General features: G+C 41.7%; 1 protein-coding gene across 1 annotated transcript; it reads left to right on the top strand.

Moving 5' to 3' along the window:
• Positions 1-459: 459 nt before the first annotated feature.
• ANXA1 (annexin A1) lies at positions 460-16788 on the top strand. Its single transcript, XM_082191709.1, has 13 exons — positions 460-614; positions 4247-4326; positions 5411-5504; positions 7087-7181; positions 7821-7934; positions 11132-11222; positions 12238-12317; positions 12426-12482; positions 13475-13568; positions 13879-13974; positions 14390-14448; positions 15400-15522; positions 16398-16788. The coding sequence occupies exons 2-13, from the start codon at positions 4261-4263 to the stop codon at positions 16455-16457; spliced, it is 1029 nt and encodes a 342-aa protein (XP_082047835.1). The 5' UTR covers positions 460-614; positions 4247-4260; the 3' UTR covers positions 16458-16788.
• Positions 16789-17401: the final 613 nt, after the last annotated feature.

Raw genomic sequence — 17401 nt, 5'->3', positions numbered from 1 at the left:
AGTTTCAGAAATGTGAACAAATTTTCAGATCAAAGCCGAAGGAATGTGCAGAGATGTTCATGATATTATGTACAGTGCAGGTCCATACTGAAACAGGATGGTATGAACCAGCCTATGGCAGAGTGTGCATGCATATGGCATATTTCTGTGCTCATTTGGGTATATGAACCATGACAATAATGGCAGTCTACAAAGAAACTGCTTTTAACAGTACAAAAATGAAACTGACTTTGACATGGCAATCTAATGTGTTAATTTTTGAACAGTTAAGAGTGTCTAATTTGCAGCTTAATTGTTAATACCATTGACTTCAATGTCTCAGGATTCAGCCATCTCAGTTATTCATCTGGTTCTAGCAGTTTCAGCATTAGCTCACTGATCTGTTTCTTCACTGCAGTGGACAGTTTGTTTCCAAAATGTTTGGGTGTGAGTTTTGCCTAGATTCTTAGCCTTCCCCCACCAAGCAACCAATCATCTGAGTTGTAGAAGTAAGCATTGGTTGCTAGGTGTGGCTTCCTGGTAGCTTTATAAAAGCCACAAGTCGGCAGCCTGATTCTTCCAGTCTGTAGTTTTCCAGAGCAAAGAAGAGTCTTTCTGAGTTTGGAAATCAAAAGGTATGGCTTCTTCATTCCTTGCTCTTTACTGCTTGTTAGTTGTAGAAAAGTGTAACTTATGGGATGACATCCTGTGCAAATTTACTTTCAGGTATTACGTACTTATTTTCAACCAAATGTGCTTAGGAACAAGGCTGTAGTCTGTTTAAAAAAGTTGTTTGCTTGCTGTATTTTTTTCGGGGGGGGGGGTTGTGAAAAAGCAGCAATACTTCTGAAGCTGCCAATGCAGGTTTATTTTTTTAGTTTGTCTAAAACTAGCTCTTTTAGGACTGGCTTTTGTGTGGATGTGTGTGACCATGGAAAACTGAATTATTTTTAACCACAAAAGAGTGAGTTAAGAGGAGAAAATGTGACTTCCTTGTATGGAAACTTTTTTTTAAAAAACATGCACCCTGTGGTTATGACGTTGCTTAACTGTTTTAATAACAGCCGAGTTGTCACTTCTTGCAAACATTACCTAGGTATGAAATTAAAATGTGAGCTCTTCTTCAAGAAAAAAGGCAGGGGAGCCAGTAATTAGTCCCCTTCCTTTTTTAAAATTGCAGACGGCTCCTCCTGAGGGTGTATGTATGAGTAAGAGCTGCAGAATCTCACCCCTAGTCTATTCATACTTTCCACAACTGCTTTCAAAAGAGGGTGGGGCTGTTTCTTTCTGCTTGGTAGTTCTTTTGAGTCAAGGGACAAGTTTTTCAAGATTTTGATGCATTCTGGACATGAGGGGAGATTGCCTATGGGACATGAAATGCCAAAAATAGCTGTGTCCTTGTGAGGGTACTTTGATATACTTGATCTGGTGGATGCCTACTTTTGAGAAAGTGGCATTAAACATCATATGATTTATTTCTTAGTAAACATGTTGGAATGTTGCAAAAGAAGCTCTTTGAAACATACTTAGGCCTTTGCATCAGGTTACATTTTTGTAGACACAGGATTATTCCTCTTGTTATGCAAGTATTGCATGTGAACTCTGGTTTTTTTGCAATGATCCCCAAAACATGGCTTTGGAACTCTTGGTTTTATACATCTAACTAGCGGGATTTGTGTGTTAGCCAACCCTGAATTGAGGGCAGCTGTCTTGTATAAACTGCAAAGCATCTAGAGCAACTTCTAGCCTGGCTGGGGACGCAGGGGGCATCCAGACATGCAGAGCATTGCATTAGTTTTCCTGATTGCTAGCACTTCGGTTCCATTTTCTAACATTCCTTTCACATGGCCGTTCTATGGAGCCATGGCTTTTTGACTCATATACCAGCATGTTGAGCTAAATTTCCCCAGTGATTCCTCTCTGATTCACTCATGAAAATGGCAGGAAAGACCTATATACTGGTGGTACATTGTCTAGCCCCACTATTCTCACAGTTTTCTGGGTTAATGGGCTTGCAAATGGATTAAAATGGAAATGAGTGCTGAGCTTCCACTGGAAATTTTCACTAGATTTCCAGAAGTGGCCTTTACTGTATGTGTTCTGCAGGGGTGGCAACTTGAATAAAATATTGGGGGTGCCTAGCAAGATGTGACACATGCACACCATTTGAATGGCAATGCTCATTAACTTTTTATATATATTTTTATTTTCAGTTTTCAAAAGTTTACAGGTACACACCTTGCAAACACATACATCCAGTACAATTATATATTTGACTTCCCTCTCCCACTTTTGTGGTTTCTTTTCTAATTTAAAATTTTAACACTGCATTTTCCACTTTACTCCATTTTTAAGTTATTTTTCCTTTTCTCTTAACGATAATTTTAACTACTTGATTTAAGTTAACCCTACTAATAAACTTACTTGCATGCCAGAATTTTTCAGATGTTCCCCACTCTTTAATATTTTGTCTTCCTCTTGGTTTCTTATTACACCCACCCATTTTGCCATTTTGGCATAGTCCATCAATTTAGTTAGCCACTCTTCTGTGTTTGGTACAGGGCAATGCCCATTATCTTTGTGGGGGGCGGGCCCCCTCAAATATTTTATGGGGGGCAAAAGGACCTCGGCCCCAAGGAGTTGACTCCTGTGGTCTTCTGGAACATAACATGGAGATTAACACTTAGGGGACTGGGGAAATGGAATAAACTGTCGTGTGAAAACCACCACAGAGATGAAATATAAAAGGTTATTGGGTGGTACCTTCCTGGCCAGTCCCTGGATACATCCTACTTACTTCCTGCAAACTTTGCATCACTGGAAAGCCCTCCAAGTAGGCCACTGGTGACAAACTTTCTAGCTGTCCTATTTTTGGAATTAAATGGGAAATTCGTCTTTCACAAAGTACCAAAATAAATAACACTAAAAGAAGGACTTTGCTGAAATAATATCTGAATGGAATTGTGATTGAACCAAGAAGATTAAAAGCATTGAATCTTGATTTCTTAACCTCTCAAATCTTATCTCAGCCCAACTTGGTGGTTCTGAGCCTGAGTTCCTCCTCTGTTGCATGAAGCTGAGGATTGTTTTACCCCCTATTACTGCCTCCCCAAACTCTGGTGATATGGTGTGTGTGTGTGTAAGAAATAAGAATATACTATGGGTTGTATCTGATTAAATCATGCCAGGACTATACCTAATTAAACCATGGACTAACGGTGGTTATAACTAACTTTTGCCCATTGATTTCAATGGGCCTTCTCTGAATATGTCTTGTTTGTGTCCCTAATGAAGATCCAGCTTGGGGATGGCCTTCTGGCGGCCCGTGGGTCTCTTTTAGTGAACCCCTGGTTTCCTTCTGCCTCTCTCACCAGTGGCGTAGCGTGGGGGTGCAGGGGGGCCGGCCACACCGGGCGCAACATCTGGGGGTTAGGGGGCGCAAGTCCACGGGTTAGGGGGCGCAAGTCCATGGGTTAGGTGGCGCAAATAACTTGCCTTGCCCCGGGTGCTGACAACCCACGCTACGCCACTGTCTCTCACTTCATCTTAGAAGTGGTGTGTGACTCATATGCTGTGTTTGGGCTGGGCACTTCCTCTATGGAAGTAGCACTGCCAAGAAGGGATGGGGGAGAAATTCAATTCAGTTTGTATTTAAAGGCAATCATACAAAATTCAGTGAACTAAAACACAGCCATCCTTCCAAATCAGCATTACTCTGAATTTTGCAATGTAGTTCTTAGCTGTGTGATGTGTACAAAATTGCATGTACTGGAGTAAACTGTGCATGTAAATGTATATATTAGTAAAAATAAAATACAAAACATGCATCATGCTACAAAAAATTGCTTTGCAAAAATGTGTATATTGGGCAAAAAAAATCATGCTGAAAATGTAACATTAGGAGAAATTCTCACCCAAATGCTGATGAATTTTCTAAACTGATGAATTTTCTAAACTGAGAACTGAACTTAAGACTGGAAAAATGAGAAATTGAGAGAAACAGAATTTGACCCCTCCACCTATCCCTTTGTGCCAATGCTAAAATCAGCATGTGAGAAGCATATGTGATCTTTTTGACCTAGTCACCCTCCTCCCAGTATAGAATGAGAATGTCATAGTCTCATTTGCTTCAGAGGGCTGTTGGGAAACATTAATCTCTTTTCATGGCTTTCAGAAAGCCCTGACAATATAGATGATTATTAACCTTAGAAAACGTGAAAAGAGACTGCTGTAACATTTCATTATAATCCTTGCTTTCTCCCTCCAGAACCTTGAAACAACATGGCTTTTGTGCAAGAGTTTCTGAAACAGGCCTGGTTTATTGAAAATGATGAAGCACAATACGTGGTAAGATTTTTCAAATAATATGTGCATAAAAAAAGAAAAGTAGAAGACAGAGTTAATCACACGGGGTCTGCAACAAAATGTTCCAATGTGGAATATGCTGCTGTTCAGGATTCCTGCCAGTCAGCCATCTGTACCATTTTCCAGAATGCATTATCCCCACTCCCACTGCCAGCATCAGGCAGCCATTGGTCTACAGCCACTAAACAATGCTCAGTCTTCATTGGGGTGTTTTTCCTTAAATATATTTTATTCTTTTGCAAATCTTGGGGTTTCCCTAAGAATGCAAATACATCCCTCTTTGTGTGGATGATACCTTTTGGCCTGTGGGAGGTTTTTCTTTCATAGTCAGAGAATGACTTCGTATTAGGGTGTCAACACAAATAGATTTCAGAAGATGGGTGTGACCTGTCAAAGTGTCTTCCTATAAGAGCCCCAGTGTTATTAACAAGCACTACTGCTGCTTAAGCAAGAGCCCCTTTCATGCGCTGTCCATCACTTGTTGGCCACACCCCCTTTGTCATGTCCCTATTTGCCTGTCTTTGCCACCTTCTATGCATGGGAAGAGAGAAGACATCTGAAGGGAAAAGGTTGTTCTGTGCATGTAGGTTCTTTGTACATGATCATGCTTCTGCATTATACAGGGAGCCTTCCGTTGTAGAGCAGAGTCTAAGATTCAGGTCACTTTCCCCAGGCCATTTTTGAGCTTCTTTTTAATGGAAAATCAGCAACATGGGCTGCCATACACCTGGATTTTCCTGGACATTTCACCGATTTCCGCCCAGACACTGCTAGAGACAGCAGTATTCAGTATATGTCCAGACATATGGCAACTCTAGTTAATATGGAATTAAGGCTATCCTTGGTACTCATAATTGTCCCTTAGGTCCAAGCCTTAATTGTCATTGAAAATGTAAGGGCAATATGTCAATGGAATAACTGTAGCATGCTATATATATATTATTTTGCATCTTTTGATAATTTATACTTCAATTACCTGGTTCTAAATGCAATTCATCCTGAACCTCAGAGGATAGAAAATTAAAGCAAATGTAAGTTTCTCATTCAGTCCTTCTGTTTCATTTAGAAAAATACTAAAAGTGGCTCTGCAGTTCATGCTTATCCTAGCTTTGATCCATCTGCTGATGCTGCTGCCCTGGATAAGGCCATAACAGCTAAAGGTAAGATGGGCTTGTTCATCATGCATGTGGAAGCAGTTTGAAACTGTCCTCCATCGACATGTCCCTAATATAGTGAGGACTACTATTTTGAAGACCAGATTAGATCACCAGTCCTTTTTCCAAGTTTGTCAATGGAAACTGATTTTTCATCCAATTTGTTACCCCAGTCTTCTAAATTGTTCTGGTATGTCCATCATGGGATTCAAAGATCCTCCTTTATCTGGCTGGTATGTGTGAGGTTTTCCTACAGACTTTAGCCTCTGGCTGGATAGTCTCCAGTTCCAAAGTTTGGTGGAAAATTAGGGCTGAGTTGATTTCTTTCTTACAGTTAAAAAAAACCCCCAAATTTTCCTAATCCCAATATGAATTGTTGGAGAATTCACCTGGAGAATATTCAGCAAAATGGCCTACCCAATTTTGGCAAAAGTGTGCATTAAGTTTAAATATTGTTTCATCTTACACCAAAATTGCTGAATAAATCAATGGGTTTGACTTCCTATTTTTTCCAGTCTGCTCCTTTCTCTGCTGATTGTTGTTAGGATGAAGAAAGCAACAGCTGATCAAGCCAACATTTCTCAGGAGAGGTTTCTGTGAAAAAAACTTTTTAAAAAAATCATTTTTATTTGGTTTTACAAATACAAAGTTATAAAAATCCAAATATATATCCATTCTGCCTCCTCCCTATTCCAATAATTTTCAGTGGAACCCCCTTCCACACATGGCTTCCCTACACTCAAATAACCCTGGAAATTTGAGAATATCATTTTTTACTAACCTTAATGAAGAATTCTCCCCTTTAAATAGTCTGTAAACATTCTTTTAAAAATCTGTCATTATTTTCTCCTGGCTGCTGTTTCTTCCTCTTTTGCATGACGCCACGCAATGAAGTGTTGTGAAGAGGTTGATTTCACAGCTCTGCATAGGACATCAGATATAGCAGCATGATTATAAAATGGAGGGGAAGTAAGGACAAAACATAGAATCATAGAATCATAGAATCATAGAGTTGGAAGAGACCCCAAGGGCCATCGAGTCCAACCCCCTGCCAAGCAGGAAACACCATCAGAGCACTCCTGACATATGGTTGTCAAGCCTCTGCTTAAAGACCTCCAAAGTAGGAGACTCCACCACACTCCTTGGCAGCAAATTCCACTGTCGAACAGCTCTTACTGTCAGGAAGTTCTTCCTAATGTTTAGGTGGAATCTTCTTTCTTGTAGTTTGGATCCATTGCTCCGTGTCCGCTTCTCCGGAGCAGCAGAAAACAACCTTTCTCCCTCCTCCATGTGACATCCTTTTATATATTTGAACATGGCTATCATATCACCCCTTAACCTCCTCTTCTGCAGGCTAAACATGCCCAGCTCCCTTAGCCGTTCCTCATAAGGCATCGTTTCCAGGCCTTTGTGAATGGCTTAAGAATGAGTAGTGAAAACCCATCTTTTCACTCGCTGAAAATGTTCATGAAAAAAGTGACATGGGCCAGTTATGGCTGAAACTTTATTTGTCTCTCAGTATTATAATTAGGAAAAATGATCTGCACACAGTGATATGGCTTACAAATAATACTTCTTTGCATTTCAGGAGTTGATGAAGCAACCATCATTGATATTTTGACCAAGCGAAACAATGCCCAACGCCAGCAGATCAAAGCTGCCTACCAGCAGTTAAAGGGAAAGGTACAGCTGCTAATAAAGGATCACCCTGAAGAACTATCTTGTATATAAATGTTTGCATTTTGAAGATCATGATGCATTGTTTTAGAAAAAGGAATCAACATTTTAAAATCCTCATGGTTTTTGGTTGTTAGAATATAGGTTTGAAGAGGTGGATGTCAATGTGTCCCAGATTTGGCATGGGGGAGGGATATTGCCCCCCCCCCAGCACCATGGTTCTGATTTGAACAGAGGGTCTTTCCTTGGCTTCTTTAAATTGTTTTTTAAATAAAAGAATCTGAAAGGGATAATGTCATGACACTTTCTAACCATAAATGAATGATAAATGAATCAGGAACAATTGAAGGCAGATTCCATCACCACCCATGAGAATGGGGTATAGAGAGGAAGCTATGGCCAATTTCAAGTGGAAAAAAGGCTTTTCCTGAATGTGTGAGGTTTCTGTACATGGCAATGAGGCTGTTTAAGATGGCATTACAAGTTTAATAGACACAAGTATATGGAGTGTTTGACGCTTGAACAATATTCTTCTTAGCAGAGAGGGAATTGTTGTCAAAGGGGGGGAGTAGATTAGATATTTATTTTATAATCCAAATAACTCTTTAAATGGGTAGTTTACACTGATGTTGCTTTCGGTTACAGCCCTTGGAAGATGCTTTGAAAAAAGCACTTAAAAGCCAACTAGAAGATGTTGTCCTGGGTTTGCTGAAGACTCCAGCCCAGTTTGATGCTGATGAGCTCAGGTACGCCATGAAGGTAGGTCTCTCTGCTGACTGGGATAAGCTGGGTCTTGTACCCAAGCAAGAGCTGGTCTTCAGCATTATTGAGTCAAAAACAAATCTAATAAATGTGTATAACCTCAAGTGTGAGAGTGGAGCAGGCCAAGAAGCTCATTGGCTCCACTCATGTACAGGTCAGTTACAGGCAGAAATATTGTTGTGTAAACTGAAGAGGTAGATTGTGGCTGACCATTTCTTCTTTCTGGTCTCTGTGGTTGTTGCCCAACCCTTCACCATGAGATTCCAGGGTGATTTTACAATAGTTTATAAATACAATAGTAAAATCAGTTAGAACAAATTACAGTCAATAGAACAGGATGGGTCCTAAATATATACCTTTTACCTTTACCTTACATACAGTGATTTTTCTGGGGGACACAGGAGCAGTGGCAAAGCCGAATGCTCCACTACTGGGGGCGGAGAGCAGGAGGGGGCATTGTGCGCATCCCAGGGGCATGGCACGCTGCCCATCCCGGGGTGTGGTACACCGCCCGCGCGGGCGTGAAGTGCGTTCTGTGGGCATGATGCACTGCCTGTGAGGGTGTGATGCCTGGGGTGTGGGAGGGTGCACAGTGCGTGTCCGGGGGCCCGTCACGATGGCACCCTAGTGGAATAGTGGTGCCGGGGGCGGTCCGCTCCCTACGCATTCCTGTTCCTCCGCCAGTGCGCATACCCCTAAACACTTTGTGAATCTAAGTTTGGCTTCATTGAGGATCAGTATTTCAATATGAGTAGGAAAATGAGAGTACCCCTAAACATATTTTTTCAAGAAAAAAAAGCACTGCTTACATATATATATATATATATATATATATATATATATATATATATTTGCTTTCGTAGATTTTCACGGGTACAGGAATGCAGGTTTTGGTGTCTTTGGGTGTCTTCCCGTGTAAGAGTCGGGGTGTCTGGGCGACGTTTCGACGAGGTCTCACTCGTCATCTTCAGGCTGGTGCTTTCGGCTTCTTGTTACTGGAACAGAGCAGAATCTGGTGTTTGAGTTCCTATAAATACTGTTGAGGGGTGTGGTGTATAGCCTCCAATGTTCTGGGCAGAGAGGAAGTTCCTAGATTAGTGTGCCTTTTCTTCTTTTGTTCCTTAATTACTTGAGGGATATCTTGAGTGATATCATGAGTGATATTCTGAATACCACTGGGTGGGTCATTAAGTGTAGATTAGTTGCTAAAGCTTTCGTGTCTTGACCTCTTGAGCTTGTGAAGAGTTTTTCTGAGAAGATGGCTGTGCTGCATTTAGTTGTGCTCTGGCTTGGCTTCGTGTATAGGGGCGAGCTGTGATTTTGTGCCTTGTGCCAGCCAGATCTGTGTAGGGATTGCAGGGGGGTGCAGCATCCGGAGGTGCCACTATAGTTTGGCTACTGGATGGAGTCTGTAATATGTCTGTGGAGAGGGTCTGGGTTTGGGTCTGGTGTGGTTGATTGGTGACGGCGTTCTGTGTGCCTCTGGTTCTGGTGTCGGTTTTTGTGGGGAGGGCTAATTTCCAGATGTCTGGCAGGCGGGACGTGTCGTCACGCTTGTTCATGTTGTGAGGGTGTTTCTCTATCTCGATGGCTTCCATGATTATTCTCTTGTGGTGATGTTCCATGTTAAAGAGCAATTTGGAATCTGCAAAATTAATTTCGTGTCCTGTTTCTTTCATGTGTTGGAAAAGAGAGGAAGTTTTTTCTTCTTTTTTGACGGCATTCTTGTGTTCTGCGATACGTGCATTTATTCGTCTGTTTGTTTGTCCAATGTACGTGGCTGGGCAGACTTTGCAGGGTATTTCATAGACCCCTTGGTTTTCCAGCTGGATTTTGTCTTTTGGGTTTCTGAGGATATTGGCTATTTTTTGGTTGGTGCAGAAGGCTGTTTTGATATTGTGTTTATGGAGGATTTTGCTAATTTTGTCTGTAGTGCCCTTGATATAAGGAAGGAGGGCCATGCCATTGTTTTCTTCTGTGTCTTGGTTTTTGGGGGGTGTTTCTTTTTGGATTAGCTTCGTAACCCTGTTTTTCTGGTATCCATTGGCGATTAACACATTTGAGAGATTCTGTAACTCATGATATCACTCAAGATATCCCTCAAGTAATTAAGGAACAAAAGAAGAAAAGGCACACTAATCTAGGAACTTCCTCTCTGCCCAGAACGTTGGAGGCTATACACCACACCCCTCAACAGTATTTATAGGAACTCAAACACCAGATTCTGCTCTGTTCCAGTAACAAGAAGCCGAAAGCACCAGCCTGAAGATGACGAGTGAGACCTCGTCGAAACGTCGCCCAGACACCCCTACTCTTACACGGGAAGACACCCGAAGATACCAAAACCTGCATTCCTGTACCCGTGAAAATCTACGAAAGCAAATATATATATATATATATATATATATATATATATATATATATATATAATAAATATATATATATATAATAGTTATAGCTTGGTTGCTGAACACATTGGAACTCGTATGTTTCATCCCCCAAACATCAAAAACCAGAAGTGAGTGTTCTGGTTTTTGAACGATTTTTGGAAGCTGAACATCTGGTGCGGCTTCCAGTTGGCTGCAGGACACTCCTGCAGCCAATCGGAAGCCGTGCCTTGGTTTTTGAATGGTTCCAGGAGTCAAATGGACTCCCAGAATGCATTCTGTTTGAGAAAGGTACAACTGTATACATGTACATATACATGTCCATGTGTATGTATCTCCAGTGCCAAAGTTCAGGGTATGGAAACTACAGAATGAAGGAGCCAGACTGATGTCTGGGGTGGTGGATTAAATAGCTTAGGGTCTACCACAGAGAATGTTCTATTTTGGGCCAGCCCCACAAACTTCGGAGAGGCCCCCTCTCTGCCGATCCTACTGCCTGAGAGGGATTATAGGAAAGGCAGCAGTCTTTCAGATATTATATATTAGGTCCCATGGACTTTGGGTCACCAGATGACATTGAACTCAAATTTCCATCATCCCTGACCATTGGCTAAGCTGGCTGGGGATCACGAGAGATGTAGCCCAACAACATATTGGCCCCCAAGGTTGAAGGTAAACTCTTATTTTGGGAATGCATGACATGGCTGTGATTTTGACTGGATATACCACCTGTTCTGGGTCCTTTATGCACTTTTTAGATTAAAGTCATTTTAGAGGAATACATATTATTGATTTACTGCCATACAGGGTCTTGGAACTGATGAAGACATTTTAATCGAGATTATGGCATCGAGGAACAACAGAGAAATCAAGGAAGTCAGCAGAGCATATAATGAAGGTAACTTAGTGTTTGGGTTTGTCTGTTTAAACTCAATATAAAATGCTATGCAAGGGGGAGAATAAAATGCTCGGAGCTGCTTTCTTTGTTAATGTATCTTAAGATAGGAAAATCAACTTCTTGCATTTTGTTCAGGGTATAGAACTAAGAGTAATGCATGTATCTGGCCTTGTGCCATTCTTGGAACACAGACAGCAATCTAACAATCCAGTGTTCCATCCACTGTGATTATGGCTTGTAGGGAACTAGACTATATGCTCAACTCTCTCTCCCCACTCAACCCTTCAGTTTTAAACTGTGAGGCAAAGCCGTTGAACAGCTACTAAGCTGCAAATGTTTGTCTACATGGATAACGTTCCACTAACTCTATAAAAATATGTGTGAAAATTATGCCACATCAACAAGAAAATAATGTCTGGGTATGCATCTGCTTCTGTAATTGGTGATATTACCTTTCAATTGCCTTGTTAGAAGGATCATGTAGGCAAATCGCACCTATTTGCCCCCCCCCCCGTCCCTCTCTTCTTCTTGCCCCCCTCCCCAGCCTGTCAAATGAAGGAATCACTGGGACTCTTCACACGCCATTTGCAGGTCCTCTTTGCAAAAAGACAGAAATAAAAACACATTGAGGCTGCGATTCTATGCAGCAGCAGCAGCAGCTCATGTGGTGGAGGGGGCTGTGGGGCTGCCCTCCTGACTTACTGGCTACTTACCGGTGTTGTGCTCGTGGGAGTTTTGAATTGGCTCCTTCAAAAATGACCTCACTGCCATGCCACCCCAGCCTTTTCTGGTAAGTTTGGGGGCTCCTAGGCTCTACTTCACCACTGGACAAAGTGAGACATGTGTCTAAGCATGCATAGGATTGTGCTATAGGATTTCCAATGGAAATCTGTCATTGGGTGTAAAACATCAGTCAGTTAACTATGGAATGAGAGAGTTATCTCACCACGATGAATATTTTGTTGTTAAAAATGGATTTCAAAGGTTTATTTTAATTGCTTTGTACTTTTTGCAGCTTATAAGAGGGATCTTATCAAAGACATTGTCTCAGATACATCTGGAGCCTTCCAGAAGGCTTTGGTTGCTCTAGCAAAGGTATGCACAATTTGAATTTTTGAGAACTAGAAGTTAATGTTTGTTTGCTGGTAGGAAGCCAGGATTATAGTCTGCAAAGTGGTAACAGGTGAACTCGATCTTTTGCAGGGTGACCGTGATGAAAACCCTCACGTGAATGAAGAGCTGGCCGATAATGATGCCCGGGTAAGAGCAGGCTTGTGTCTATTCTGAATGCCCTCCACTCCATGCCCACAGAAGAACAAGCTTTTCCATCTTGCCAAGGACTAATAAGAGCAGCAGAGCTATTTCATATTGCCAGAGCTCTGTTATCTATCCTGCCACTCCCCTCAAAGCCCCAAATAATTTATTAATTTTTCATTAATAAAATCTCAGGACTCACAAAGAGATGGTTCTAAGGTAGGGTTGCCATATTTCAAAAGGTGAAAATCTGGACACAAAAGTTGTTGAATTTTTTAGTTTTGCAAAAATAAGTTCTCAAAAATAAAAAAGGAAAAGGTTTTTGAGCTATTAAGGGAGTTCGTCAAAATCTACACTTCCAACAAGGGTTGCACTATGTCTGGATTTTCGTGGACATTAAAGCAATTTCCACCCGGACACTGTTTCTGACAGCCGAATCCTGGCAATGTCCAGGAAATTCTGGATGTATGGTAACCCTAGAATGTAACGGAAAGAACTAGGTTCCACCTGGGCCTGACTGAGGCACGGGCCGGCAGTGACCTGAGTGAGGCAGGTCTGGGTCTCTTCCCTTCTGTGTTGCCTTTGTGCCCCAGGAGTTCATTCATGGGGGGGGGGGGAGCAGATTGTTCTAGGCCACATGCCATAAGTTTCTACCTGGGCACAGCATGGCTTAGCATTAGGTGCAAACAAGGGTAAGGGTGTGTGTGTGTGTGTGTGTGAGAGAGAGAGAGAGAGAGAGAGAGTTATGCGAGTGGGGAAATGGTCAGCGAGGAAATAAGCAACTCCTTCCATTCCACCAGCTCTCAGCCATAGTGTATATGTGATTCTGGGGTTCACTTAACTGCAGGAATCCTAAGGTACTGTCAATTTACAGAATGGACAGAAAATCATTTGACCTGCAGGTTGAATTCTGCTGTGCAGTTGTTTGCTTTTGACTGAATCGGATTATACACAATATTTCGGACTCCCACACTACATAATCTAATTTATTCCCACAGGCCTTGTATGAGGCTGGAGAAAGAAGAAAGGGGACTGATATTGATGCTTTCATTCATATCCTCACTACAAAAAGCATGCCACACCTCCGAAGAGGTAGGTAGAAAGCCATTTAATCCTGTACTTCAGTCAAGAATTGCTTCAGCCACTTTGGTGTTCTGTGAGGACAAAGCATAACAGCAAAGCGCAAAATAGTGACTGCTTAAGGATAAACCGAGGAGCCCCCACAGCTTTGTTAATAAGTCTGTATTTCCACACTACAGTTGGCTGCTTCTATTGTAACAAAAGCTGTTTTGAAAGAGTAACATGGGACATTGCGCTGTCAGCATTCACAGAACTTGCATGAAAATTGCATGTCTCATGGCAAGCACAGCCTTACATTTCCCCTCACACCTTTTTTTTTCAGTTTTCCAGAAATACACCAAGTACAGCAAGCATGACATGAACAAGGCTTTGGACCTGGAGCTGAAGGGAGACATTGAGAATTGCCTGACAGCAATTGGTATGTGGCCCTGTCCCATAGTTAAAACTCTGTTTCTTAGTTCTGTCCCCCCTTATATAAAAAGTATTATTAGGCGAACAATAGTGTGATCCTGTCTACTCAGAAGTAAGTCCAACTGAGCTCAGCCTGACTGTATATAGTGATTTGTGAAATTCACATTACTTGCCTAAAAAATTTCATGGAGGATGCAGTGGGTGTAGGTGTGCAGAGAGTATTATTATTATTATTTATTTGCATTTACGCATCACCTTTCTGTCAAGGCACCCAAGGCTTGCAATTTGTGTTTAATTAACTCCCGATGGTGACTAAAACCCATTGAGTTTGAAGTCTTCAGAATCTGTATCTGTTCTTTCCCTCATATCTTGTTTCTGTTATTTTGCTGTCATAAATAATCACAGTTCTGTTTGATTTCCAGTGAAATGTGCCACAAGCAAGCCAGCTTTCTTTGCGGAAAAACTCCACTTGGCAATGAAGGTAAAATATACTTTAGTGGCAGAACTCTTGTTCTAAAGGGGTAGGCTAAAATCAGAGTCCTTCGGCAAGGATGCCTCTTTATGATGAAGGGGGTAATTTAATCAGTGGAGCATTCCCAATAGGACCGGTCTAATATAATATAATATATTACTTAGGCAAGTAATGTGTATGTATGTGTGTGTGTATACACACACACACACACACACACACACACACAACATTTTTGATGTATCCCCGCACCCTGAGAATATTGATCAAAATAGCCCCCCTCCCAGCTTCTGACATGTGAATCAAGTTGACAATGTCTGGAACAGCTGTGGCTCCAGTCCTAGTTGAGCTGAAATTTATCAAAGAGAACAAGAAATTATTGGTGATTCTGGGCCTGTTGTGTAATTCTACTACTTCCATAGAACATTTGGTGAATCCCTCCCACCCCAATTTTAGCACTAGCATGTGGGGAGCTCTGAAATGGGGCTTTGGGGGATGCGGGTGGGGTGCCAGTAGTTTATTAAAAGGATATAGCCAAAGGACATTATTCACTGCAATTATTCACTGCAGAGAAGCAAATGTTCTTGCACCTTCACTTTAAAAACTGATGTTACAATGTGTTCATAACACCATTTTGAAAAATAAATATGCAGGAACATTTGTTTGCCTGCAGTGAATGCACATGAAATATCCTTTATCCTTTTAAGAGCTGCGGTGATAGAACCAGGAAAGTCTGGCGAGCAGTGCTAAGCCAACTACAATCAAAATGTCTATATTAAAGTTTTATTTATTTAATTACATTTATATTCCTCTTTTCACCCTGTCATGGAACACTGGGAGGCATACATGTGACTCCCAGGCAGTAACCCATCCAGGCACTGACCAGCCACTTGTTTAGCCTTTGGATGGTGCTGGCCTCATCTGCCAACAGATAGTGAATTTACTTCCATTTATTTTCAACAGGGTTCTGGAACACGCCACAGAACTCTGAACAGGATCATGGTGTCACGTTCTGAGATTGACATGAATGAGATCAAAGGATTCTACAAGTCAATGTATGGCAAATCCCTCTGCCAGGCCATCTTGGTATGTAACTTTTAAAAAGTGCAGTAAACTTAAATTGAACTAAACTTGATTGAGTGGCTAAAGAGTTAGGTCTGGAGCTCTGACAGGTTGGCTTGCAAATGTAGATCCTGACTTGTTTATGTATATTTATTTATCTATTCCTGTTGACAAACTACTTTTGGGGCTTCCAAACAATTATGTAGCATCAAGGCTGCAATCTAGGCACATTTATCTAGAAGTCCCATTGAACTCAGTGGGACTTGCTTCTGAATAGACGCACACAGGGTTTTGCTGTAAGACTCCCTTCGATGTCACACAACTGCATCTTGTAGGTATGCACTGCATTCTGAGTAGCCCTGTTTAAGGAACCTAGCAGTCCTTCCTCCTTAGCTGTTACTGGCTGGGCTACAATAGGATTTTCACAGCTTGGGTACAGTCTCTCAACACAGCTCCAGAATCTCCACCCCCCCCAAACTTGGGAGAATACGCCATTGCTTTCAGTGGAGCAGCATTAGAAATGGTGTACGCTCAGTTCCATGAACTCCAGGATGAGCCAGGACACTTTCCTCTTTGTGAAGCTGCCATCAGCCCCATGGAAACAAGCCCTCTCCAGCCCTTTGTCTGTTCACATTATTGAAGTCAGACCTCCATCAGCATCCTTGCTGTCTTCCAGGAGTTGAAGAGGGGCCCCTTGTATCAGGGCTCTTCCTCTACTCATTTGGCCTCCTCGTGATGTTCTGGATCTAAAACATCACATGAAGAGGTCAGAGGGGAAAGGTATTGAGTGAGCATAGCAGGAAAGCTCTTCTTACTGTACTTCATTATATTATGTCTAGCAGTAGTAGACTGTTTTCTTGGTCACATAACATGATTCTTCTTTGTTCTTCCACATCTAGGATGAAACAAAAGGTGATTATGAAGCTATTCTGGTGGCTTTGTGTGGTGGTGACAACTGAGCTCCATATCTTTTGGATACTCTCCAGCCTCTGCCTTGAGGATATCATTCCTTTTAAACTCCAACTGTTAAATATATGTGTACGTAATGAAGGCGCTTAGAGTAATAGCCAAGTTAGACTATTGTTCAGTCTTGATACCTTGAAAAACTGTAGCCTGGAAAAATACTCTTTGTTGCTCTTAATTTCTGAGGCATTATCATCTTTTTTAATATTTATCCTAAGCCAAAGAACAGCCATGTTTGCTTTTACATATCTAGTCAATGTAAAAGGTAAAGAAAGTGCCTGAACAGGCCTAAGTAACATTCCAAATAAAATTAACCTGTGATATACATTGTCGGGCTTTGATCTGTTGTGTTTTCTTTATGCATCCTTCTAGCATTTAGTCCAAGGGAAGAGGGCTCCACATAAGGGCTGTTGGGTGGAGCTGTGACGCTGGCCCTGCCCCCGGAACATCCATCCGTTGGTGCAGGTGCTGGCAAGATGCTTAAGCATGCGGAGTGGCTTATGCCTTGGGCTTTTACTAAGCAAAGACTCCCAAGGCAGGAATGGAGCCATCAGCGTTGCCACATTGCAACAGTCACTGAGTGGAACCCATTCATACAGTGAACACACAAGGGTGGGGGCCTTACAATTTAAAATATGAGTGCTAGGATGAAGCTTTTACAATTCTCATTTCACACATGCACACATACATCCACAAATGCATCCCTTATCCCAACTTAGCTGTTCCACTCGAGTTACATCCTCTTCTTCCAAGCCAAATTGCTATATTTCATCAACAAACACAGAAAGCAGTATTTTGGCTGTTAAGGGTAGCCCAGTAACCCATGCCAACTCGCCTAGGAAGCAACAATACAGATTTACTCTCCTCTTTCCTTACAGAGGAAATTAAAAACATATCTGGTTGCAGAAAATGATATTTTCACCTAGAAAAACATTCCAAC

Source organism: Podarcis vaucheri, assembly GCF_965113315.1.
Source record: "Podarcis vaucheri genome assembly, chromosome: 11".
Classification (NCBI taxonomy): domain Eukaryota; kingdom Metazoa; phylum Chordata; class Lepidosauria; order Squamata; family Lacertidae; genus Podarcis; species Podarcis vaucheri.
Note: the sequence above shows the minus strand (reverse complement) of the source record. Positions and strands in the feature narration are given on the sequence as shown.

Excerpts from the sequence above, each read along its gene's own strand:
- ANXA1 (XM_082191709.1), top strand. The coding sequence starts at position 4,261 with ATGGCTTTTGTGCAAGAGTTTCTGAAACAGGCCTGGTTTATTGAAAAT. Across the intron at positions 4,327-5,410 it reads ATGATGAAGCACAATACGTG|AAAAATACTAAAAGTGGCTC; the intron begins GTAAGATTTTTC and ends TGTTTCATTTAG. Across the intron at positions 12,483-13,474 it reads TGGCCGATAATGATGCCCGG|GCCTTGTATGAGGCTGGAGA; the intron begins GTAAGAGCAGGC and ends TTATTCCCACAG.